Genomic DNA, 27,172 nt, shown 5'->3' with positions numbered 1-27,172 from the left:
GCAGGCAAGCAAGTAATGCCCTGGCAGGCCAGCAAGTGAGCCTGGTTGCCAGGCAGCCCAATTTGCTGGGGCCGCAGCAGACTGGAAGTGGGGAGGGTGGTGGGCTGGTGGGAGGGGACCTTCTTTGGTTCAGCAAATTCCCTTATTTAGGACTGGTCAGGACCTGCGGGTGCTGGACCAGGGAGGTCCAACCCGTATTATAGATACACATGCAAAAACAGATATACTGTATATTGCAGAGAATTTGTCTGTTTCATCTTACCATTGCTAAATGGTAAGAGCTAGGACTACCAAATTCCTCTTATCATAACTTAAAGAACAGAAAGGTTTGATTGTGCCAAGAAAACAGGATGTGTCTGGAATAGGATTGCTTCTCATAAAACCAAACAGAAGAGAGATAGAATGACCAAATCAAGTACAGTCCTCAAATGTTGAAAGAGACTGAACTAAGATGAACCAGAATAATAGCATGAACTTGGAATAGAATTGCTTCTCAATAAACCTTACAGAAAAGAGATAAAGCAGAGAAATTTGGAGTAGTGCTCTGTTTTGGTGCAGCTAAATCAATGCTTAGGGTTTGAAAACTAGAAGTAAATGTTACCGGAAACAAATCGACGATAGCCCTTTTTTGTTAAAACATAGTGAATGATAAGAGTTTATATGGATGAAGAAAAAATATACTGGATGGCATTTCCATTTAATATTTTTAGTAAATTTTTTTCAATGTAAACATTTTAATAATGCCTTTTTAAGAAATCCAAAATAAAAAGTAAAAATTGAAATAACTGCATTTTTGAAAAATACGATCATTTCAATACAGGGTGTACATTTTCCTTTTATTTACAAAAATAAATTGTGTTAAGGACCCAAGCAATGCCAGGTTTCTTATGGGCTTTCCTAGTTTCTTATGGGCTTTCATTTTTCTCCATAGTTTCAGTAGTACAGTTAATTCATACTAAGATATTTGTATAGTGGAGGCAGCAAGACCCCTGGAATTCCTAAATATTCTTTTCCTAACCACAAACCACGTGTATATTCTGGCACAATTCCTAGTTAATTCTATTCAAGAACTTTTTGCAAGGTAATAATATGGTAAAAAGTGAGGGGGGGAATTGCAGTTAATTTTTAAAAAATAGTCTATTCTGTTCAGAAGATATCAAAGTTTATCTGCAGCTAAAAGTTATCTTCAAAATACAGCACACACAGAATGCTTATACTTGGAGGGGATGAATAATTTAATAAATATTTCTAATTAAAAATATTAGCCACTTACATTAAAAACAATTAATTGAGAGAACATGCTAAGTTTCTGTTCAAGTAAATATGTTAAGAATTATACTTACTGCTGATGTTCTCCAATACAAAGTTCAAGACAGCCATGAATCCTGAGAGCTGTAGATGAGTGAAGTCCCTTTCTTTAGCCCACCAAAATCCCGATCCATAATAATCTAGTAAAACAGCTTCCTTCAAAGATGTTTTAACTTGTCTGAAATTCAGAAACTCCTCCAGTTTCCTGTGGTAGAAAGATGAAGTATAAATTCAAATGAGAGGTCCCACAAGTATCACAGACTTGATGGGATAATTCACGACTGGAATATTGGTATATGGTACAGCTTGCTCAGGAAAGATAGACAGGGAAAAAAGGGAAGAGGTGTTGCCTTATATATTACAAGTGTATATACTTGGACTGAGGTTGAGGTCTCTGAGTTAGGTTAAAAAGGGCAACAACAAGAAAAAGGGTGATGTCATGCTGGGAGGCTACTACAGACCACCTAAGAAAGGAGAAAAGGAGGATGAAGCTTTTCTTAACTAACAGAATCCTCCAAAGCACAGGACTTGGTGGTGATGGGAAATATCAACTATTATAGAATACTAGAACTGGAAGGGACCTCGAGAGGTCATCGAGTCCAGTCCTCTGCCCTCACGGCAGGATCCAATACTATCTAGACCATGGGTTCCCAAACTGGGATATGTGAAGAAATTCCAGGGCGGGGGCGTGAGGCAACCCAACCCCTCCCCCCCCCCCCCCCCCCCAAGTTTTGCTGGCATTTTTGTTTTTTGGCCCCGGTCAGTTCCTTTTTTTTTTGCAACAAGTTTTGCTGCTGGGGGAAGGGGGGGGTTTAAGAGTTCCTCAAAAATTAAACAGGGGGTGTGATGCCAAAAAGTTTGGGAACCACTGGTCTAGACCATCCCTAATAGATGTCTATCTAACATGATCTTAAATATCTCCAGAGATGGAGACGCCACAACCTCCCTAGGCAATTTATTCAAGTATTCACCCACCCTGACAGATAGGAAGTTTTTCCTAACATCCAACCTAAACCTCCATTGCTGTAGTTTAAATCCATTGCTTCTTGTCCTATCCTTAGAGGCCAAGAACAATTTTTCTCCCTCCTCCTTGTAACACCTTGCAATGGCATGAACCAACCCCGCATTAGCCAGGGAGGGGGAGGCCAGGTTTATTGGATGGAGCAAGCCCCGACCCCACACCACTACTGGGCATGCTCCCAGTGTAGCCCTGGTATAAAGGCAGCCGGAGCTGCTCCGTTAGGGCGGACATCCAGAGGGGAAGGAGTTCCTGCAGGAGCACAGGGGCACCCACCCTTGCTGTCGGAGTTCCTGCCACTGCACCAGTGGAGCTGCAGCCTCAACTGCCGCGCTGGCATCAGCAGCCACGCCGACTGCAGTCTGTTGCCTCACCAGCCCTTGCCGTACCCGCCGCCACTATCGCCGACAGTACCAACCACACAGTTGGGGTCTGCACCAGCCAGGGGAGCAGGGTAGGAAACAGCTCAGGGCGGGAAACCAAAGGAGCCCCAGCGGACTCAGTACGTTTTGGGGGGAACTCCCCGCCGAATCAGTGGTGGAAATCACCAGCCACTGATAGGGCCTTGGGCTGGGACCCGGTGGAGAGGGAGGGCCCAGGCCCGCCTATCCTTGAACCCCAGACAAGGAGCATTATAAACTAGGCTGCTGGACCTGACTTTGAGAGACTAGGGCGCTGGGCCTGACTTGGAAAAACATCCTTTGGGAGAGATGCGAGGCAAGACACCCCGCCACAACTGGTGGAGAGCATGGGTAGTATTTAAATGGTTCCCCCCCACCCTGGTAAAAGGGGGAAGGTTTGGGGTTACAAACCAGAAGAAAGAAAAAAAAGTGAGGAAAACAAATCTCTCTTTGGTTCCCTTTTTTTTGGGCCGATCCCCCTAGAAGGGGGAGGGCTGGTAACCAGAGGGTCGACACCATGGACCCTGGCAAGCTCTTTGACTGGATGATGGACCACCAATAAAAGCAGGCGGCCCAACAGCAGCAGCCACAAAACCAATTGCAACAGTTGGCGAACCAGCAGCAGCTGCAAGCCTCAAGGAGGCAGGAACAACAGCAGCAGCTTCTGAGAGAGCTAGCCAGCCAGCAGCAAGCCCAACAGGAATGCTGGGCACAACAGATGGCTACCCTGTGGAAGGCTACTCCCCCTTCTTTCTCCGATGAAGTGGAGGGAGGTGGGACGCTGAGCCTGGGTGGACTATCTCTGGGTATGTCTACACTACCCCGCTAGTTCGAACCAGCGGGGTAATGTAGGCATACCGCACTTGCAAATGAAGCCCGGGATTTGAATTTCCCGGGCTTCATTTGCATAAGCGGGGAGCCGCCATTTTTAAAACCCCGCTGGTTCGAACCCCATGCAGCGCGGCTACACGGGGCTCGAACTAGGCAGTTCGAACTAGGATTCCTATTCCGAACTACCGGTACACCTCGTGGAACGGGGCAATGTAGGCATACCGCACTTGCAAATGAAGCCCGGGATTTGAATTTCCCAGGCTTCATTTGCATAAGCGTGGAACAAGGTGTACCGGTAGTTTGGAATAGGAATCCTAGTTCGAACTACCTAGTTCGTGCCCCGTGTAGCCGCGCTGCACGGGGTTCGAACCAGCGGGGTTTTAAAAATGGCGGCTCCCCGCTTATGCAAATGAAGCCCGGGAAATTCAAATCCCGGGCTTCACTTGCAAGTGCGGTATGCCTACATTATCCTCCTAGTTCGAACTAGGAGGGTAGTGTAGACATACCCTCTGAGACTTACCAAGATGGGTTCCGATGATGAGCCTGAGGCATACTTAGTGACATTTGAACGGGTTGCAACGGCTGCCAGATGGCCCCCAGAACATTGGGCTAGTATGCTGGCCCCCCTACCTAATGGGACTGGCTCAGTTAGCCTATTGAAACATGGTTCCCGGGGAGGCAACGAAATATCCCCGGATGAAGATGGCCATACTAGACCAAGCGGGGATCAGCGCCGAGACCTACCACCAATGGTTGCGACGAGAACGGAACCCTTCGGGAGCACAGCCCTAGGCGGTGGCCCAGAGAATTCGGACACAGTGTTGGTGGTGGTTAGAGCCAGAGAAGAGGTCGGCAACCCAGGTTGCTGAGTTGGTGGTCCTGGAGCAGTTCCTCCTCCCGAAGAGGAAAGGAGCGGATCCAACATCACCGCCCCGAGACTCTGGCCCAAGTTGTTTCCCTCATGGAGGATTATATGGCAGCAGAGGAAGCTCCGAAGGCCGAGCTGAGGCTGAGTAACACAGAGACCCCGGGAAAGGAGGAAGAGTAAGCAAGGTGGGGGGACCACCTATTCCAAAGGGAGCATCCTGACTCGGCAAAGGCAGCCCAACCAGAGGGCCAGGCTGGGGAATCACAGGACAAAGAGAGACTGACCCACCCTGGGAAAGGCGGACACCCACCCAGGAGGCAGCCTCAGCAGATTCGAGCTAGATTATTTGTTATGAGCACGGCCAGAAGGGCCATTTCAAGCATGATTGCCCATTCATGGACTGCAGCTACGGACAGGTACTGGTGATGGGGGCGAGAGCTCACAAGAGAGACCGAGCAAAAATAGTAATTCCCATTAGGGTGAATAGCCTATAGACAATAGCCCTAGTGGACTCCGGTTGTGTGCAGACCCTAATTCAGGAGGGGCTAATCCCCAGGCCAGACTGGTGGGGAGCACCTATATAGCTACAGTGTATCCATGCAGACGTGAGGGCGTACCCCACGACATGGGTGAAGCTAGCAATAGGTCCCCATGAGGATCACTGTACAGTGGTGTTGGCCCCAAAATTGGCATATCCAGTGGTGTTGGGCCAGGACTGGCCCTATTTCACAGGCCTCTTATGAGGCGAAATCCAGGAATGTGCTGGGGGAAAAGACCTGACCTATTCCCAGGCAGCCTTGGCAGGTCAAAAGCCAGAGGAAGACCCAGAGAAAGGAAGCTCAAGGGACCCGGGGGGAGCAGGCCCCTTATGGTCACTCCAAGTATAGATCACCAGCAGGCAGGCATAGACCTAGGAGGGGACTTTCGCAAGGAACAGAGGAACGATCCAACCCTCAGCCGGGCTTGGGACCAGGCGGAAACCCCTTGTCAGGGGAGATGCGGTCGTCAGGTAGAACCCAGGGGCCCTGGTTTGGGATCTGAAATGACCTCCTGTATCGGCTGGCCCCAGACCCACAAACTCATGTCGACAGCTGTCAGCTGTTGGTGCCCCGACAGTTCTGGCGGACGTTGCTCCAGTTGGCCCACGCCATACCGTGGGCAGGACAAGACCGGGAAAAGACACTACATAGGGTGGCCCAGTGATTCTTTTGACCGGGGATACATCGCAAGGGGTGGGATTATTTTGCCTTATGCCCAGAATGCCAAAACGGGCCCGGGCAGGGTCCCACTGGCACTGTTAGTACCACTACCGGTGGTAGGGACACCATTTGAATGTATAGGTTTGGATCTAGTGGGCCTGCTGGAAAGAAGTGCAAGAGGAAATAAATATATTCTAGTAATCATGGACTACCATCTATAACCCAGAGGGAGTCCCTTTGTGGGTTACGACTGTCCGGGCCATCGCAGATGAACTGCTGAAGGTGTTCACAAGGGTCAGGCTCCTGAAGGAGATCCTAACCGGTCAGGGGACAAACATAACATCAAAGCTCATGGCAGAATCATGTCGGCTGTTGAATAACTGCACCCTCAAAACCGCCGTGTACCACCCCCATACTGATGGGCTAGTGGAGCGTTTTAATATAACCCTGAAGACCATGCTATGCAAATTCGTGGATGAAGACCCCCATCTGTGGGATAAGTAGCTGCCAGCTCTTCTTTTTGAAGTGAGAGAGATACCCCAGTCCTCCACATGATTTTCCCCCTTCGAGCTGATGTACGGCCACCAGACAAAAGGAATCCTGGACCTGGTGAGGGAGACTTGGGAAGAGCAAGAGACGCCCGCCCAGGGGTCCATCCACTATGTGGTCCACCTGAGGGAGAGGCTGGAAGAACTTGGATGACTAGCCCAAAAGAACCTGCAGAAGGCCCAGGAGGACCAGGCACAGCAATACAACAAGGGAACAAAGGTAAGGATCTTCCAACCGGGGGATTGAGTATTGCTCCTTACCCCTCCACTGAGTCCAAGCTATTAGCAAAATGACAGGGTCCATTTGAAGTGATCCAGAGAGTGGGCCCCATGGATTATGAGATGTGACTCCCCGGGAGGCGCAAAGAGACCCACATATACCATATAAATCATAGAATCATAGGACTGGAAGGGACCTCGAGAGGTCATCGAGTCCAGCCCCCTGCCCTCAAGGCAGGATCAAGCTCCGTCTACACCATCCCTGACAGATGTCTATCTAACCTGTTCTTAAATATCTCCAGAGAGGGAGATTCCACCACCTCCCTTGGCAATTTATTCCAATATTTGACCACCCTGACAGTTAGGAATTTTTTCCTAATGTCCAATCTAAACCTCCCCTGCTGCACTTTAAGCCCATTACTCCTTGTCCTGTCCTCAGAAACCAAGAGGAACAAATTTTCTCCTTCCTCCTTGTGACACCCTTTTAGATATTTGAAAGCCGCTATCATGTCCCCCCTTAATCTTCTTTTTTCCAAACTAAACAAGCCCAGTTCATGAAGCCTGGCTTCATAGGTCATGTTCTCTAAACCTTTAATCATTCTTGTCGCTCTTCTCTGTACCCTTTCCAATTTCTCCACATCTTTCTTGAAATGTGGCGCCCAGAACTGGACACAGTACTCCAGCTGAGGCCTAACTAGTGCAGAGTAGAGCGGCAGAATGACTTCACGAGTTTTGCTTACAACACACCTGTTAATACAACCTAGAATCATATTTGCTTTTTTTGCAACAGCATCACACTGTTGACTCATATTCAACTTGTGGTCCACTATGACCCCTAGATCCCTTTCTGCCATGCTCCTTCCTAGACAGTCGCTTCCCATCTTGTATGTATAAACCTCTTAAAGGCCCGGAAAGAGCAGGAGCCCATGCCGATCGCCCCTTGTATCCCAGAGTCGGAATTTGGGCCACAAGCCAGCTTCTCAGGGGAGCACCAGCCAGTAGACCTCTGGCCAGACCTAGACGAGGGGCAACGTCAACAGGTACAAAGCCTGATCACCTGATTCCCGCATGTATTGTCAAATAAGCCAGGAAGAACCCCGTTGGCGAATCATCACATTGTCAACTTCTCCGGCCAGAAAGTGAGAGATAACCCCTGCCCCCTACCCCCATGTGGGACACCGTGTGCCAAGAGCTAAAGGAAATGCTGGCTCTTGGGGTCATCCAAGGAGTGAGTGGAGAAGCCCCATCGTATTGGTGCCCAAGCCAGATAGGTCGGTGAGGTTCTGTGTCGATTTTCATAAAGTGAATGCCATATCACGGTTCGATGCTTACCCCATACCGAGAGTGGACGAGTTGAATGGCTAGGAAAGGCCGAGTACATCTCCACGCTAGACTTTATAAAGGGATACTGGCAAATCTCTCTGACCCCCGCAGCAAAGGAGAAAATGGCGTTCCCAACCCCCTTTGGGCTGTACCAATTCACAATGATGCCGTTCAGACTGCACAGGGCTGCCGCCACGTTTCAGCACCTTATCAATCAAGTCCTAGACCTACATGATGGGTACACGGCTGCATACATCGACGACATCATCGTATACAGTGAGAGCTGGGAGAGGCACCTTCAACATCTAGAAAAGGTGCTAAGGGCCCTGGAGGGGGCTAAATTGGCAGTAAACCCCACCAAATGTCACCTAGGCAAAAGATAGGTGACGTATCTAGGATACATGGTAGGAAAAGGGAGGGTGCGGCCATTGGTCAACAAGTTGCAGGTCCTCCAAGACTATCCCACCCCTACCACAAAGCAGCAGATGAGGCAGTTTTTAGGGCTGGCAGGGTATTACCGCAGATTTGTTCCTAACTTTTCCACCCTAGCTGCCTCACTGACAGACCTGACTAAGAGCCAAGGGTCCAGAAAGGGGGAGTGGTCGAAGGAGTGTGAAGGAACCTTTCGGATCCTGCGAGACCTGCTACTCCAAGAGCCAGTATTGGCCCAACCTGACTTTACAAAGCCGTTCAGCCTCCAAGGTAGGAGTGGAAGCCATGTTATCCCATGAGATGAACAGAGAGGAACACATGATTCTTTAACCTCAGCCATAAGCTATATTCCCGGGAAACCAAATACTCGACAATACAATGGGTGGCACTGGCAGCAAAATGGGCCATTGAGGCCCTTAGGTATTACCTGCTGGGCAATTCCTTTACTGTAGTCACTGATCATGCCCCGCTTAAGTGGCTGCAAACTATGAAGGACACCAATGCCCAAATAATGCGTTGGTACTTGTCCCTACAGACTTATTCCTTTCAGGTGGCACATTGGCCAGAGAAGGTGCACATGAATATGAACTTCTTCTCCCGCTGAGGCCCAGATGGAAGGGAGGAGGAGCTTCCCAGGGAGCCCCTCTTAAGGGGGAGGGTGTGTGATAGGGCGAATCAATCCCACACTAGCCAGGTGAGGGGACACCAGGCTTATTAGGTGGAGCAAGCTCTGTCCCCACACCACTACTGGGCATGCTACCAGTGTAGCCCTGGTATAAAGGCAGCCAGAGCTGCTTAGTTGGGGTGCACCCCCAGAGGGGAAGGAGCTCCTGCAGGCTATTAGGAAAAACTATTTAACTAGATGGGTGGTGAAGCACTGGAATGGGTTACCTAGGGAGGTGGTAGAATCTCCATCTTTAGAGGTTTTTAAGTCTCAGTTTGACATAGCCTTTACTGTGTTGATTTAGTGGGGATTGGTCCTGCCAATAGGAATAGAAAACCTAGTCCGAACTACCTAGTTCATGCCGCGTGTAGCCGCGCGGCACGGAGTCTGAACTAGAGGACATTTAAAAATGGCGGCGCCTGGCAAGATGCAAATGAAGCCCGGGAAATTCAAATCCCGGGCTTCATTTGCAACTCCGGTTGACTACATTACCACCCTAGTTCGAACTAGGGTGGTAGTGCAGACATACCCTAACATAGTGAATGCTAGTGGAAATGGGGTAAGTTCTGAAGTTAAAATAAGAAAAGAACAAGTTACAGATTAGTTAAAGAAGTAAGATGTCTTCAAGTCACCTGCGCCTAATGGAATGTACCCTAGTCTATTCAAGGAGTTGATAGAAGAGGTATCTGAGCCATTAGGTATCATCTTTGAGAAGTAATGGAAGTCGGGAGAAATTCCAGAAGACTGGAAAAGGGCAAATATAGTGTCCATCTATAAAAACGGAAATAGGAACAACCCAGGAAAGTATAGATCAGTCAGCTTAACTTCTGTTCCAGTAAACATAATGGAGCAAATAATTAAGGAATTCATCTGCAAACATCTGGAAGATAATGATGTGATAGGTAAAAGCCAGCATGGATTTGGAAAGAACAAATCATGGCAAACCAATCTGCTAGTTTTCTGTGATAGGGTAACAAGTCTTGTTGATAAATAGGACGTGGAAGACATGGTATACCTAGAATTTAGTAAAGCATCTGATATGGTATTTCATGATGTTATCAATAAACTAGGGAAATACAATCTAGATTGGGCTATAACAAGGTAGGCGTACAACTGGCTCAATAACCATTCACAGAGTGTAGTTATTAATGGTTCACAGTCATGCTGGAAGGGCATGACAAATGACATTCCTCAGGGATGTTTTGGTACCGGTTCTGTTCAATATCTTCAATGATTTAGGTACTGGCATAGAGCACACACTTACTAAGTTTGCAGATGGTACCAAGCGGAGAGGGGTTGCAAGTACTTTGGAGAATAGGTTCATAATTCAAAATGATCTGGAACAACTGGAGAAATGGTCTGAGGTAAATAGGAAGAAGTTTAATAAGGATAAATGAAAAGTACTTCACTTAGGAAGGAAGCATCAGATTCACCTTATGGGCCGCTGAAGTTGTTGGTTACTCCTGATTTCACAAGGAGTAACACTATTCCCAGCCTGTCATAGTCAAATTTATGGTAGTGTAGACCCAGTGTAGAGAAAGTTGAAGTTCTTGGCCTTCAGGAGGCATCCCATACTGCCCCGCTCTGACCACTTCAGCCAGAACTTGAGCTTCTATTGGTCTCAAGTTCAACAGGAAAACCCCCAGAAAAATTTGAATTTCATTTCCCGTGTGGCCAGCACTGTGAGCACATCTCAGAGCAAGCAGCACACTGTAGTAAACATGGCCATGACTTCTAGCAGTTCAAATTCTACAATGATTTCCAAAACTTCTACTCCCATGGACTCTAGTTCCCAGGGGCATAGAAGAGCACCAGTATAGAGTGTCCGGGACTATCTTGGTCCTCAACAAGGTGTGGGGAGAGAAATCCATTCTCTCCGAGTTCCAAACCAGCAAGCAGAACGTGGACATTTACACTAAGATCACAAGCTGCCTGGTAGCCAAAGGATATTCCAGGGATGAGCAGCAGTGCCGAGTCAAAAATCAAGGAGCTGAGGCAGTTCTACCACAAGGCAAAGGAGGTAAATGAACAGTCTGATGCAGCACTGCACAGTTGCTGCTTCTATGAGCAATTGGATGCGATTTTGTAGGTGGGGGGACTGGACCAGCTTCCCAAGCCTGACCGTGAAGTCCAGCCAAGACACTCCAGGTGTCAGCGTGGAAGATGGCACGTGGCGGAGGGGGATGAGGAAGCGGAGAAGAATTGCCAGCTGGTGTTCAGCGAGCTGGTTTCATCATGCTGGAGCCTGTCCCCTTCTCCCAGAGTGTCTCCCAGTCGAGCACCGAACCCAGGAAGGGCACTTCTGGTGAGTTCACAAAGCAAGCGGGTTAAGATAATTGGGTGTAATGTGTGGTGCACTCTGTGCCTACACAGCGCAGAGAGCACAGAACAGCTCATTAATATGTCTGCAGATGGAGCAGGAATCTTCTCTGTAGATCTCTATGAAGCTCTCAGGTAGGAACTCTTTGATTCTTCTCCCAAGGTTCTTGGGGAGGTCAGCGTTATTTCATCCTCCATGGTAGGATACCTTCCCACACCAACCCACCCATAAGTGGTCTGGAATTATTGAACCACAAGGCATTGCAGCGTAAAGCCCAGGTTTATAGCCACATTCAGTGAAGCATCTGCTCCCGATCATTCTGTGTGATTTGGAGAAGAATGATATCCCCTATAGCAACCTGGACACTATTAACACTCTCCCTGGGAAGCTGCAAGTGCCAGATATAAATTCCTCATCCCACCCCATGGGTTGGGGAAGTAGCATTTTTCCTGGAAGCCACATGTGCCCTTATCTACCAACCCCACCTGCAGCTTCTCGTGGGCTGGGAAAGTAGCACTGTCCGAGAAAGCCACATGTACTGGATACAGAGGGAAGCTACCCTGCCACGCCCCCCAACTTGCCTGCAGACTCCTGCCCTGGCCAGCTCCTTATCATGCCTGCTTGCCTCTGAACCACGTGAGTGCAGATGTTCCCGAGAGCTCTAGGCACCTGCTGTAAAGCGGCCACTTTAAAAGCAAAAATTTGGTCTTGCACAGACCACATCTCCATTGTCTGTACAGAGACCTTCGCAATATGCTAACAGTTTAGAGTTAGCCTTAACACAATGTATTTACTGCAGTTTGTGCCTGTCGGGGGGCACGCCCCTGACGTGGGGTGCATCCCCCCTCTAAGGTCCCGTGTCCCGGTCCCTCTAACAGCCGGGGTTGGCTGCCCAGGGAGCGGTAGGGGGACCCGGGCCCTCCCTCTCCACCGGGTCCCAGCCGAGGGCCCTGTAGGCAGGGACTCTTGCTCCTACCTGCTCGGTGGGGAATCCAGCGATACACACCAAGCTGTGATAGCAATCCCTTTCCCTGGGCTGCTTCCTACCAGCCTGGCACCCCTACAGTCTGTCTGACTCAGTGGCGGTCCTTACCGGGGCCAGAGCTGGCAGTGTAGGTGGTCCGGTCCCTCCGGCGGGGTTGGCTGCCGGCTTCACTCCCGGAGTCCGATGCTGGCCCTCGCTCTGGCTTCAGCTGCTGCAGGAACACTGGGGTTGCGGCCTGGGCCCTTCTACCCTCCAGTTGCCTCCTCTCCTGCCGGGCTCCCTCTGCCTTTATATGCTGGCTCTGCTGGGAGCATGCCCAGCAGAGGTGGAGGGACGGGGCTCTTTCAGCCAGCTGGGCTTGGGCTACTCCCAGCCCTGCAGCGCGGGGCCTGCTCGGCCCGTCACAGTGCCCTTGTAACATTTCGTTGCATCTGGAACAGCAGCCAGCTCCCTGTGCATTCCCCGGCTCCAGCATTTGCCCACCTGGTACAGAGTAGCAGGCGAAAACGGACAAGGGAGGAAACATTCAGGGAGCAGATAGAGTGCATGAACACACCTGTGGAGGAGATGCGGGTAGAGCACCAGGACTGGATCATGGAACATCAAGAGAGGAAAGCATATAGAAGCTGCAGGCAAGGCAGCAAGGGTATGTTTACACTACAGCACTAATTCGAACTAACTTAATTCGAATTAGTTAATTCGAACTAAGCTAATTCGAACTAGTGCATCTAGACCTAAAACCTAGTTCGAATTAGCATTTTTCTAATTCGAACTAGCATGTCCACATTGAATGGACCCTGAACCGAGGTTAAGGATGGCTGGAAGCAATGCCGGCAGGGCATGAGATTAGGACTTAAAGCGTGGAGCTGCTGTCTCAGGCTAGCCGAGGGCTGTGCTTAAAGGGACCCGACCCCCACCCCGGACAGACAGTTCTCAGGGGTTCCCCGCTCGCTTGTCTAACTTGATGAGGGACAGCAAAGCAGTCCTGGCTTGGAGTGCCCTGAATGTGCACACTCGGCATATCACAGGACTCGGCCATCAGCCCGGCTGCACTTGCCGCAGGCTGCCATCCGGGGGGGGCAATTCGGGGGCTGCAAGAGGGCTTCCACCCCGAGGAGCCCGCAGAGCCACCCCAGTCCTCCCCATCGGGGGCTCGTACTCCATTCCTCCCTCACCTCCTTCCATTTACCCCTGCCTAGCCCCCCTTCCTGATGTACAAAATAAAGGACACGTGTGTTCAAAAACAGAAACTCTCTTTATTGAACAAAACTCGGGGAGACTGGGAAAAGGAGGTGGGAGAGGGGAGGGCAACTAAAATGATCAGGGGTTTGGAACAGGTCCCATATGAAGAGAGGCTAAAGAGACTGGGACTTTTCAGCTTAGAAAAGAGGAGACAGAGGGGGGATATGATAGAAGTCTATAAAAGCATGAATGGTGTGGAGAGGGTGCATAAAGAAAAGTTCTTCATTAGTTCCCATAATAGAAGGACTAGAGGACACCAAATGAAATGAATGGGTAGCAGGCTTCAAACTAATAACAGAAAGTTCTTCTTTACAAAGCAAATAATCAACCTGTGGAACTCCTTGCTGCAGGAGGCTGTGAAGGCTAGAACTAGAACAGAGTTTAAAGAGAAGTAAGATAAAGTCATGGAGGTTGGGTCCATGGAGTGCTATAGCCAGGGGGTAGAAATGGTGTCCCTGACCTCTGTTTGTGGAAGGCTGGTGATGGATGGCACGAGACAAATGGCTTGGTCATTGTTTCAGTCCACACCCTCCAGGGTCCCTACTGTTGGCCGCTGTCGGCAGACAGGCTACTGGGCTAGATGGACCTTTGGTCTGACCCAGTACAGCCGTTCTAAGCTCAGGGCTCAGGGTCGGGTATCTCACTGGACCACCCTGATTTTCATGCAAACCTGCTCCTGGGTGGCCAGGCTGGCAGCTATCCTGCCCTAGACGGCCACTTTCCTGTGCCTAGTGCGGAGGTCGTGGATGAGGTCCACGATCTCCGCACTAGACCAGGCCGCCAGCCTGGTCCCGGGAAGAGGCGGAGGGCTGGGTGGCAGCGGGTGGCTGGTTCGTGCCGTGCCAGGTGCAGGGTCTGCTGGCTGGGTGCTGGCAGACTTGCACCTGGCACAGGTACCGTAGCCAGACTGTGCCACTTTAAGGGCTCCGGGGCCAGGAGGGGGGCAGATGAGTTTCCCTGGTGGTGCCCAGAGTGGCCACCAGGGAAAGCTGGGGAGGGCTAGCCTCCCACTAATTCGAATTAAGTGGCTACACAGCCCTTAATTTGAACTACTTAATTTGAACTAGGCGTTAGTCCTCGTAGAATGAGGTTTACCTAGTTCGAATTAAGTGCTCCGCTAGTTCGAATTAAGTTCGAACTAGCGGTTTGCCTGTGTAGCACCTATCAAAGTTAATTCGAACTAACGTCTGTTAGTTCGAATTAACTTTGTAGTGTAGACATACTCCAACAGAGCATCTTTGCCTCACTCATGACAGTGACGGAGCACCTGGCTTCATGCCTGGAGAGGGCATCCTCACAGAACATTTCCCAGAGCCTGTCTGCCCCAATCAGAATACCTGTCCCTCATCCCCCAGCTCCATTGCTTCCATCCCCTGGGGTCCGTCTAGGCCCCTGGACACAGAGGTTGTGAGGGAGGGGGGGGATTCAAGGGCAGCCTTTTCCCTCCCGGACCTTAAAAGGCTGAGCCCCCCTCCCTCCTTTGGGTTCCCACTTCTTTCATTTTCCTGATGTTTTCCCCTCAATAAAAACACCTGTTCTCTGAACAACAGTCTCTTTAGGGAACCCCAATGCTGCAAAGCCACACACTTGGTATCCACATTTCCCAGAGTCACAAAATGTTATTGATCGCCTTGGCTTCTTGTATATCAACAGCCCCCACTTCAGATTTCCCTACTCTGAACTGATTTCCTACTGAACGGTAGCTGTCTAGGATTGCAAGCTTCCAGAGGGTTATTGCCACGTGCTTCTCCACAGTTAGAGCAGATCTCATTCAAGTATTCTGGCACTTCAAGGCAGAGGAAAGCCATTTGCAAAGTTCCAAGAAAGTGGCCTTGCGCATTCAGAAGTTTTGCAGCCACTTCTGATCGTCCCATCTCTGCATCATAATGCGGTCCCATCAGTCTGTGCTTGTCTCACGGTGCCAGAACTGGGATACCATCTTTTCTACAGGATTGACTGGCAGCTGTGTTTGCATTAGTGCCAGGGCTTGCATGAGCAGTGACTCCATGCTAAGCTGAGATTCATCCTCCTCCTCACCCTGCTCTCAAAGTATTGTGGCAATTAGGCACACCAAAGCAACCATCAGTATCACAATGGGTTGCTGCAAAACAGAAACCACGCTCATGCTGCTATGGCATCTGCGCGGGAAACCAGGGCAAACCTTTTAGGCGTAAAAAGACTAATTCCCATTGATCTCAAGCAAAAGAGTGGGGGGGGGGGGCGGGGAAGAGACTAAACAAGTGCATTATGGGATGCTGACAACATGAACCCATAAACACACACTGCAGAGTTTTGGTCCTAATGGGCATTGGGAGCATAGCCCAGAATGCAAAGCTACCCATGGTGCTTTGCTCTCTGAGCCAATGGTAGGCTCTCTAATGGGGACATGCAACTTTGGACTATATTGGGTTCTTAGCCATAGTAAGGACATGGGCCTTTGACTTTGCAAAATTGGGTGGCCAGAAACTGACCATATTAAATTTGACCTTATCTCGTAGTGTAGACATGGTCTTAGTCATGGACTGAAATGGAGATGGAGTGCGGCCAACTATGAACTTTTCAAAGTTTGAAACCTCTGTCTTCCAAGCTTCTGCCAACTTCATGGTTTCTCAATCACTGTATCAAAGGGAATTAGGCTTTTCTGATTCATTTTTTAAATGTTTTGAATTTATGTGACTGACAATTACACACAAGAATGATTGGAAAAACAATAAATTCTTCATATATCTTCTATTATTACTACTGCTATTTTTTCATGGAAGGAGCTCAAGTACTATAGTGATGGGAAGCAGTATAAAATCTGTAGATCAATAGACTGAACTAAGAAATTACTTCAACACATCAAAAGCACGATCCATCTAGCACTGTATTGTTTCTCCAGCAGTGGCAAGGAAACTTTACAGTACATAAATATTATGTCCTATGGTGAGCTACAGATGTTTCAATACTGGTACTAAATTGTTTGTGATACCTAAAATGCCCTTGAAGCATCCTCTTTTCAGTCAAATGCAGCACATATAATTTAAGATCTATCTGTGAAAATATATATATCAGCTGAGATAAGAGAAAAACAAAGGTCTCTCTCTATTTTCCTTTCTAATCTTAGATGAGAGATTCTGCAAGAAATTGTGTTACAGGGTGATAATGAAATTTCATCTCAATTGATGTGTATGTTTTAGTTTCTAATGCCTTAAGTTGGAGAGCTACAGTGCAGTATAAAAGAGTAAATAAAAACATCATTTTAATATTAGATGGAAAAAAAATCTTTCCAGTTTCTCTATGAAATTCCACTACATCAATATTTTTCCTAACCAAAAAAATATATCTATTTCAAGGAAATGATCCATATCTTTTTTATTTTACCTAAAAACATTTGTATTTATCCACTAACAGCAGCATTTTCCAAAGCATCTAAGTAACTTTAGAGCATAAGTTCCATTAAATTTAGCTTGGTAAGAAGTTACTACAAGGTGACTTTTCAATGGGATATGTGCTCCTAAATCACGTAGGAACTTTTGAAAATTTCACACTTGAAACTGAATGACAATACTTCAAACTGTGAATGCCTAAACTTTCATCTTAAATCCTTAAGAACTTAGATATTTTATATGAAGTTTTTTGCCACTTTCCTAAGGGTCAGTTTTTATTATATCCAAATTTATCTATTTTTTCAACTTTAGACACTATTACCTACAAGGGGAGCAGTTAAGACAACACACTGATCCCTTTGAAACAAATCACACCTGCTATAAAATATAAATATATCAAGTATTCAAAAATGTATCAACCAAAAATATCCCTTTGAAGAAAATGAGCAAAAGAGAAAAATGAAAACATGGAGAGATTATAGGAGAAGAGTACATTCTGAGACCAACACCTTTTATTCTTTACACCATTATTGCCACTGTTCACAAGTGTCCCAAAAATTGGGTTAGATCAACATTCATTTAGCACAGAAGTCTTCAAAAAATGTCATACGTAAATCAATACTGTACTACAATGCTGGTGGAATTAATCTAACCAACTATATAAAAATAATTGTCTTGCACAGAGTATTAGTACTGTTCATTTCTTTTGAAAATGATATTTTTAATTTCAATTAAATCATGAATTAATATCACAATGCACAATCTATTTAGATAGTGGTCAGTTCACTATTTTCTATCAGCTACAGAATTGGATTTAGCAGGTTTTTATGAAATTAAGACCACGCCAAATGATCAATATCACAGTTATCAAGTTTGATATCTTCAGCAAAAACCCTCAGCTGATAAACCACACAAGTTTTCTTCCACCAAATCATAAGCACCAGCATTAGGTACATTTTTTATATATTAGTTACTTACTTTTGAACTCCTTCTATATTTTGTTCCAACAAAACACTAATCTGGGAAAAAGAAAGAAACCTCCACGCCAAATTTTCTTCAGCTACAGTATCTTGATCTTGGCCTTCTTCCTATGAAAAACAGTAGATTGTGTTTTTTTTTAAAATAATCTAATTTATAAAACACTTTTGATCTTAAAGAACTTTAAAGAATGTATGTACAAAGATAATTCATCTAATATCAAAACAGAAATGCAGCAGTAATTTTCTGCAGCAACAAAGCCAGGAACAGAGGTTAGGAATGGAGGTGAAGTCAGGAGGACATATGAACTAACAGGAACTTTTACATACATATTCGTGTGCAGTCGCGCACACACAATGCTCTACCATTCTATTTGCTTTGTACCCAGAGAAACAAGCAGTTGACTTCTCCCTAATCACCTCAGGTGAGTGTTAACCACTATACCCATTTTTGACAATTTTATTCTGTGCAATTAAAAATAAATACATGATTTTCTAATACAGATTGAACCTCTCCAGTCCGGCACCCGGGACCTGACCAATGCAAACCAGAAAATGTGTCAGACCATGGGAGGTCAATACTGTCCAGTAGTATTACCAAATTTTCACTTATTGGGCTCTTAGAAGACATTTAGGGGTAAATTAGAGCTAAACAACAGCACGAAACACTTAGAGACAGAACTTTATGAGGTTGCAGGAAACTTGGCCACACCTATGATAAGAGAACTGTCAGCTACTTAACATCATGCCAGACAATGGATGTTGCCAAACCAGAGAGTACCGGATCAGAGAGGTTCAACCTGTAGCCCAACAATACAAAACTAAAATATGTGTACCGTAATCTAAATTATGTAATTACTTTTCCCAACGAACGGTCTACTTATAACACTGAGAGTAATTGTTCCCCTGTGGTGCATATAAGAAATATTAATTTAGAATAATACCACAAACTGGGATATGTAATGGACAATAAAGTGAACATGAATTAACAATGCAATAGGCTTCTAAAATTCAAGGTAAATACTTGATTGGACTATACAATTGACTTCAGTAAGAAAATTTAGAAAGTCAAGCAGTAGGGAAAATAAAAATTTGTTATTAGAATAGCTATGTAATGAAACAAGGTGTCAAGAAAAGTTATGAAATCATGGTCAGTGACTGACACTTAATTACTGACAATTCTATACTACTAAAATGTCCTATTGCTGACAATGAGGTCCACTAATTGGTGCAAATAAATTTGTGATGAACATAGTTCAGATGCAAGCTTAGACAAGCTCAAACTGCGTTCAGCACCATTATAGTAACTGTGATTCAACCTTGCTGTGAAGATTCAAAGAACTATAAAATAGAAGCTATATCTTTAGAAAGTTTAATATTTATCAGTTAATGATTTATGGATATTTCTATATTGACACTAAAGTGCAAGTAGCTCTAGGACATCCTGAATTGTGTACATTTTAATTCTCCTAGAATTCAACTGTGTACCACTGAAGGCTATCATTGATTTGAATGTAGTGGGATTAAGCTCCTAAAATAAGGTTTGTGCTCAGTTACACACAAAAAGAAACGGAAGATGGCCTCCAAAGGTGGTTCAGCTTCAGTATCACTGACATTCATACTTCAAGACGGCGTGAGTACAATTTTTGACTGGTAACTTGCTAATTGTGTTTGTAGCCAGAAAGAGATGCATAGTGCCCATAAAAAAGTAAACAAGTAAAAACATGTAAAAGGATTGCAGCAGAGTTGTTGTGTGATTTCCACAACCTTGGAGATGGTGTAACTGAGCAGCTGATTATGGCTGTAGAAAACAGGGCTGCAAGAAGAAATCAGTACCAAAGATCTATTGGACACACTAATACTTGTTGGTTATGTACTAGTCTATTTTCATATGTACTGTAGTCTATACTCAACCATCTTAGCTTTTCATTTTATACTGTCTCCAACTGTGATGATACTCACTTAAAAGACATAGTGTTTCAACACAGCTCAACAGCATTAAAGCGGTGAAGAAAATAAACAGTTCCTTCTGGCAAAAGTAAGGTGCAATAGCTTTTATTTTTAAAAGTAAAAAAAGCATTTATTTTGAAAAAACTACTTTGCCCTAAAAATAATGTTATTATTTAGAGTATAATAGATTATGAGTTTGAGGCTGCATGATTGTTAGGAAAATAAACAAGTAGCTCAATATGCTAACATTTCACAATTACTGAAAATAAACTTGTGCTTAATTAAAAACAATACTATAGTGTCAGAGACCAGCAAAACCCTTCAGTTCATTTGCAACAATGACTGCAAGTCTGAAAGAATGGCTGTGCAGTGCTATCTGCATTTGTGAAATGCTGTTTAATATTAGACCACCTCCCTCTCTCAGAGAAACAAACCTGTATTTAAGGTACTATAATATGTCAGTTCACACAATTTTTATACAGTAAACGTTTAAATGTGATTTTACATCTTTAATATTTAAAACATTTAATATACTATAAATTATATCTGTGGCCTAAACCTAAATAGGAACCTAAAATAAATTAACTAAACATGGCAATTAGGTTTCAAATTTGAAAATGGCACCTCAAATTTTACAAGTGCCTACGTAAAGTGCACAATCTACATTTGTAAAAGATTTCACACAATCACTTGTGTTTTAGCTATAATTCCAACAGCAATACAAGTTTGCAGCTTGACACTAATCAAGATACGCGACAAACAGCACCAGCTACTGCCCATTACAAATGAAGGGCAATGGTGAATAATTAATGAGAGACTACAACTGACTGAGAGGGTTTAATTATTGAGAGGGAGAATAGAGTAAATTATTTAGAATACGAAATTTTAAAAAGAAACATTTGCATAATTTAAAATGTTATAATATAATTTGTAATGTAATGTTTTGTCTTCCTTGACAGAAATTATTTAGCTTTGTTGAATATATATTACATGCTTCTGCCTATTGAAATACCATATTCTGAAATACTTAGTGTCTTTTGTTATGACAGCATAAGGTAGAAACACCAACCAGACTGCACAGAAGATGGAGGAATTCTATCTCTGTAAAACCCAAAGCAAAGCTTCCATAGCACTCAAAGTCTTTAGGACAGTCATAAGGTTAAACAACAAATATTGAAAACCTCCAGTTCCTAAGCTAATAGCATGTTAAAAAGTACACTATCATACCAGAGATGGACTCTCTTTCCAAACTAGTGGATCCTTGAGGCACATCTTTGACAATTACTGCTGCTTGGGGATGTGAAAGTGTAAATGTGTACACGGTTACCTTATGAGCCTGCTGAAATGATTAGCATGTAACAAAACTGAAGTATGTCCGTAAGAGGAGGCAGAGAAAAGTGAATGTAAATCTCTGTATCTCAAAGATATTTATTTATTCACATCTGTATGAAACTACAATAAAAAGTACTCATTTTATGCTTTGGACACCTATGAAAATTTTTTAAAAATACACTACAAATGAAAAGACTCGTCAATTATCTCAGTGTAACTCAAGTGTGTAGAAACCTGAGATCTTCTTCAAAAGGGCTGGCAGGTATGACTGTGGACAATATGGGGTCCAAACATCTGTCATATAAAATATTGCAGCCCACTTATTATTACCTTACAAGGCATTTAATTATTAAATTAACTATCAAGTGTTTTATATCCAAAACCTGTCTACATAAAACAATTATGCAAAAATTCCAAAATAATAATTTATTTAAGAAAGCCTCAGATGTCCACTTCATCACTGGAAAATTAAAATCAACCACTATTTTTAACCACTGCATTTCTGTTGCTCTCACATCAATAAGGAAGAAAACACATACTGTATAGCTATGTTGATTTAAATTGCATTCAAAGGGGGGGAAAAAAACCATGTAACAGCCAAAGCACAAAGCTTATACACTAAGAAATGGAACTTCTCATATGTTTGGTGTGTACCAAAAGGAATAAAACATAAAAATAAAACAGAAAATATCAGAAGTACTTGTACCCTTTTAATAACAAAATTCTGTTATTTTTCTGAGAGGCAACAATTCAAATTTCAAGAAGATTCTGGCTCAGCATATATTTATACTGAAATTAAACGTTTACTATTACTAGATAATCTGCGGCTCTAAAAAAATGAATATCTCAATAAAAAAAATATCAAATGAAAAAATAAGCCAACTACTTATACTATATGGCTACGTCTACACTGGCCCCTTTTCCGGAAGGGGCATGTAAATTTCACTAGTCGTCGTAGGGAAATCCGCGGGGGATTTAAATATCCCCCGCGGCATTTAAATAAAAATGTCCGCCGCTTTTTTCCAGCTTTTAAAAAAGCCGGAAAAGAGCGTCTAGACTGGCCCCGATCCTCCGGAAAAAGTGCCCTTTTCCGGAGGCTCTTATTCTTACTTCAAAGTAAGAATAAGAGCCTCCGGAAAAGGGCACTTTTTCCGGAGGATCGGGGCCAGTCTAGACGCTCTTTTCCGGCTTTTTTAAAAGCAGGAAAAAAGCGGCGGACATTTTTATTTAAATGCCGCGGGGGATATTTAAATCCCCCGCGGATTTCCCTACGACGACTAGTGAAATTTACATGCCCCTTCCGGAAAAGGGGCCAGTGTAGACGTAGCCTTCGTGTTGTGATGTTTATGATTCAGATGTGTTTTCTCCTAAGAGTAATATATAAATGCATGTTTCTTAAAAGGCAAAACAATTAAGACAATTAACTCAATGTAAAACGAAACTGTTTCTTGAGATCCTGCAGATAAAAGAGAAAAACAATCGCAGTGTATCCTATTTTATGTAGTGTACGTGAATAACGAAGGGTATGTATACACTACCATCCTAGTTCGAACTAGGGTGGTAATGTAGGCAACCGGAGTTGCAAATGAAGCCTGGGATTTGAATTTCCCGGGCTTCATTTGCATCTCGCCGGGCACCACCATTTTTAAATGTCCGCTAGTGCGGACTCCGTGCCGCGCGGCTACACACGGCACGGAGTCCGCACTAGCGGACATTTAAAAATGGTGGCGCCCGGCGAGATGCAAATGAAGCCCGGGAAATTCAAATCCCAGGCTTCATTTGCAACTCTGGTTACCTACATTACCACCCTAGTTCGAACTAGGGTGGTAGTGTAGACATAACCAAATACAGTCAGCCAGAATCTGAGACTTATGTAATTTAATGCAGGATGCAGGACTTCACCAAGTTTGGAATCAGATGAAATCTCGAGATAATAGTACACTATAACAAACTAAAATACATAAACTAAGGAATTTGAGTAAAAGATTATAGAAACCTAACAAAAATAGACCATGGGAATAAACTTATTCCAAACTCTTTATAAAAACTGTTTACAGTTGTACAAAAAGAAAATACTTCCGTGGCACATTTCAAATGCAATATATTTTCTACAACTTGCCTTCTTCTGTATGGTATACTTTTTTAAAACCATAATTTTGATTGAACTACTTAACAACCAAGCTGTTTAAAGATGCTAATATAAAGTATTTTGGAAAGTATGTAAACTGCTTACACAACACTAAAATATTTAGTAATATATTTTACAGAAGAGATTTTCCTTCAACAAGGGCGTTTTAATTCCTATCATCAAAGAGATAAAGAATCTACGAGTTTTTGTTGTGCCTAGAGATGTTGATATAATAACCCATACATCACCAATACTCAAAGTGCAGATTAGTGAAGCAGCCACTTAGGGAACATCTTCACCTGCCAAGCTGGAGTTCTACGTTCTGGCATTCGATATAGCAAGTCTAGTATAGACCTATATGTTGGATGCTGAGAATAGCTTCAGCTGGCACCTGTACTGTTCGCAGTAACAAGGAGTAGGGGAAGCCTACGGGACCATTTGCTCCCATTGGCCTCCCATTGTGAGGATGCCACCAAACTTGTCTTCCAGTAAGCCGACTCCAGCTATATATTCTACATAGCTGGAGTTGTGTTCCTTAAGTGGAGCTTCCAGGTCTAGTGTAGACCTGGCCTCAGTGAAATAGGTCAAGCTAACATGCTTAACGTATTGTCAGCACTTATCTTTCTATAGGCCAGAACTTCTGTCTCCTCCACTTAGAAAATGGGAGGAATTTAACCTCATTTGTGCATTCAAATATCTAAAACCAGCACCTCTGACTGAAATTAAGATCAGGTTATATTTTCTAATGCTCTAAACTAAAGGAAGGCATTGAATCTGCACATTTAGTCATAGTTGTGGTGAATTAAGCACTCAGAGTGGTCAGTATTAGCAAAATGACACTATGTCATAAAATACATGGACTTGGAGCTCAAACTAACATTGACTTAAAGAAGAGTATCTTGCACTTTTCAGCTCCCTCTGAAATGCAGCCCATAGAGTATGTCTACACTAGCCCCCTAGTTCAAACTAGGGAGGCTAATGTAGGCATTCGAAGTTACAAATGAAGCCCGGGATTTAAATATCCTGGGCTTTATTTGCATCTTCCCATCCAGGCGCCATTTTTAAATCCCCTTAGTCCGAACTAACTACCAGTGGCTACACGCGGCAGTCAAACGTTAACTCGAACTAAGATCTTAGTTCAAGTTAACTGTTTGAATGGACTTAGTTCGAGTTAATGTTTGAATACCGTGCGTAGCCACGGGCAGTTAGTTTGGACTAAAGGGATTCAAAAATGGCGCCCAGACGGGAAGATGCAAATAAAGCCCGAGATATTTAAATCCCGGGCTTCATTTGCAATTTCAAATGCCTATATTAGCCTCCCTAGTTCGAACTAGGGGACTAGTGTAGACATACCCATAGAGAGTTCTGTGGCCCCCTGTCAAATCACACATCTATCAGCCAAATCAGAGATCCTAGCACAGAAATAAGAGAACATTCAGGATCACTGTGAGGATTTGTGAATGAAACTCCCTAGAAGGTTTTGGGTACATAAAGCAATGAAGGAATTACATGGAGGCAAAAACATATTATCACCTGTGATACATTTAACCTTGTTCCCATGCTCTTCTTGTCACTTAAAGTAAACATGTATGCATTTCCTTCAGACCAACAATGACATTTTAAAAATTAAGACACATTACTCAGAATGAATAAACCAAGAAAAATCTGTATACAGAAATACTTTGAGAATATCAAACATATATCAAAAATTGTCTAAAAACAAATAAAAGGTGCTGAGTAACAATAGAAGACTTAGCACACAGTTTACCAATTCACAAGCACTTAATGCGAGTATAGTTAAGAACATTATACATTTTACAGTCCACATAATATGAATTATTCTTAAGTATGAACTAAAGTTACTTCATCACAGCACAACACCCTTAATCTTGCCTAGTCATTTCTTTGCTTTTAATGAGGCAATATCAAAGATGTCAGTTAACTTCCACTGGTATTTGATATGGGAATTTTTGTGCGTGTTCTCTTCTTAACTCTACTGAAACTATTAGCACATTTATGTTTCCATCATTAAGGAGGGACTCACAGCAGGAGGTATGGGGGTGCAGGAGTCAGGACTGAGAGATGAGAAAGGGATCAGGGCAAGGAGTGGGGAGCTCAGGATTCAGGGCAGAGAGTTGGGAGGTATTTGGGGGAGTAAGGCAAGGAGTGGGGGATGCAGGAGGTTGGCCAATCTTTGGGGTTGACCATGGCAGCGGGGGCCATCCTGCCCAGCTGCTGAATCCTGGGCACTCACCAGGGACCGTGCTGCCTGGGTCCCAGCTTCTTCCCTGTGTTGGGTAGAAAGCAACATTCAGAGCCAGATCTGGCCTTAGGCGGATTCGGCCAATTCCCCTGAATCGGGCCCTGCACCTAAAGGAGCCCCACGCCCTGAAGCCGGAAGTGTGCCGGGCATGCAGGAGGCATCGGCCCCAGAGGAGGAATGCGGTGGCTGTCTGCGCCACAGGAGGTGTGAGCTGAACGCAGCGTTTTCCTGCGCCGCATGGGGGGGGTGTTATCTACCTCCCGGGTTTGGCAGGGGAGGTAGCTGGGGGGGTTTGTGTGCTGTTTCTTTATTTGGTTTTTTTGCTCAACCAAAATTGCTGTAGGGCCCCATCGAAATTGTTCGAATTGGGCCCCGCACTTCCTAAAGCCGGTGTATAGGAAAAAAGTGAAACCTCTCCGTTTTTGTGACGGTCACAGTTTCTGTCAAACAAACATGACATTTGGTACAACTGCTCAGGAATTGCTACCTTTGCTGGCTGGTTGCAAATTCAGAGAAACTGTGTTTTTTGGTAGAAAAATCTCTCAATTTGCTACCTCCTGTCTCGGTCGCTGCACCGGCCCTGTCCAGAGCCCCACCCTCGGTTGGCCACTCTGTGGTCATTGGGGAGCAGAACGCTGCCTGCTAGCTGACCCCTCCCTTCGTATTTATGAGAAAGAATCAACCCCATTCTAGGCACATCCCACTGCCCGGCACAAGCCACGCTGGACCGGGCTCCGGTGTGAGCAGGAAGCCGTGCGCCACACTGGCAGCCTGAGCGCACTCACAGCGGGACCGATGCACAAGCTCTCGCCGGCGCAGCTCGTTACAAAGCCGCACGCGGGACGGTACTTTCGTTGTAACACGAGCCCCTGGGCGCTGCCAGCAGCAGTTCGGGGTTCACACACACAGGACGCGCCCCCGCAACAGGCTGACAAAAGGCGCGAGGCTGCCGGGAGCTCCGCACACTCGAGAGGCGGCCCTCCCCGCCCGCGCCCTCCCCTTCGCCCTGGATGCGGGGCTGAGTCCCAGCTCGGCCGCCGCCCAGTTGTGGCCCCAGGCCTCCCGCGCAGGAGCCGCGCGCCTCTGCCTCGCCCGGCCCATGGGCGCTGGAGTGGGCGGGCGCGAGTCGGTACCTGCCGGTTCTCCTTCCCCTTCGCCTTGGCCGCCATGGCGGGCGCGTCCCGCGTTGCCCTGGGAGGCGGCGGGGCGGGGTTAGCGCAGGGGCAGCAGCCGGGCTGGGGGCGCTGCCGGAACGAGAGCGGCCCCTGACCAGGTCCCGGGCGTCACACTTGGGCGCCAACCTGCAGTGTGCCCCGCCCGGCCCCTGTGTGACCCCCCACCCCATAGCCCCCGGCCCCTGTGTGACCCCACCCCATAGCCCCCGGCCCTGTGTGACCCCACCCCATAGCCCCCAGCCGCTGTGTGACCCCCCACCCCATAGCCCCCGGCCCCTGTGTGACCCCCCACCCCATAGCCCCCGGCCCTGTGTGACCCCCCCACCCCATAGCCCCCGGCCCCTGTGTGACCCCCCCACCCCATAGCCCCCGGCCCTGTGTGACCCCCCCCCCCACCCCATAGCCCCCAGCCCCTGTGTGACCCCACCCCATAGCCCCCGCCCCTGTGTGGCCGCCACCCCATAGCCCCCGGCCCTGTGTGACCCCACCCCATAGCCCCCAGCCCCTGTGTGACCCCACCCCATAGCCCCCAGGCCCTGTGTGACCTCCCAACCCCCATCCCATGTGTGACTCCCCCCAAACCCATAGCACCCAGCCCTTGTGTGATCTTCCAGCACCCAT

The 27,172-nt window shown here is 45.9% G+C and overlaps 1 protein-coding gene across 2 annotated transcripts in view; it reads right to left on the bottom strand.

The window, feature by feature from the left end:
• Positions 1-26,664, bottom strand: part of CABCOCO1 (ciliary associated calcium binding coiled-coil 1) — a 129,652-nt gene extending 102,988 nt beyond the window's left edge. The window contains exons 1-3 of one of the 2 annotated variants that reach the window (XM_089780109.1): positions 26,510-26,664; positions 17,705-17,814; positions 1,344-1,513 (exon numbers count right to left, since the gene is read on the bottom strand). In XM_089780109.1, the coding sequence (XP_089636235.1) occupies positions 1,344-1,513; positions 17,705-17,814; positions 26,510-26,545 (316 nt within the window). In that variant the 5' untranslated portion in view covers positions 26,546-26,664. The remainder of the gene's footprint in view (positions 1-1,343; positions 1,514-17,704; positions 17,815-26,509) is intronic. The other variant, XM_075934880.2, reaches the window with a different exon arrangement.
• Positions 26,665-27,172: the final 508 nt, after the last annotated feature.

This window comes from Pelodiscus sinensis, chromosome 8 (assembly GCF_052426305.1).
Source record: "Pelodiscus sinensis isolate ZL-2025 chromosome 8, ASM5242630v1, whole genome shotgun sequence".
NCBI classification, from domain to species: Eukaryota; Metazoa; Chordata; order Testudines; family Trionychidae; genus Pelodiscus; species Pelodiscus sinensis.
The sequence above is the reverse complement of the archived record's forward strand: the minus strand, read 5'-3'. Positions and strand labels throughout refer to the sequence as shown.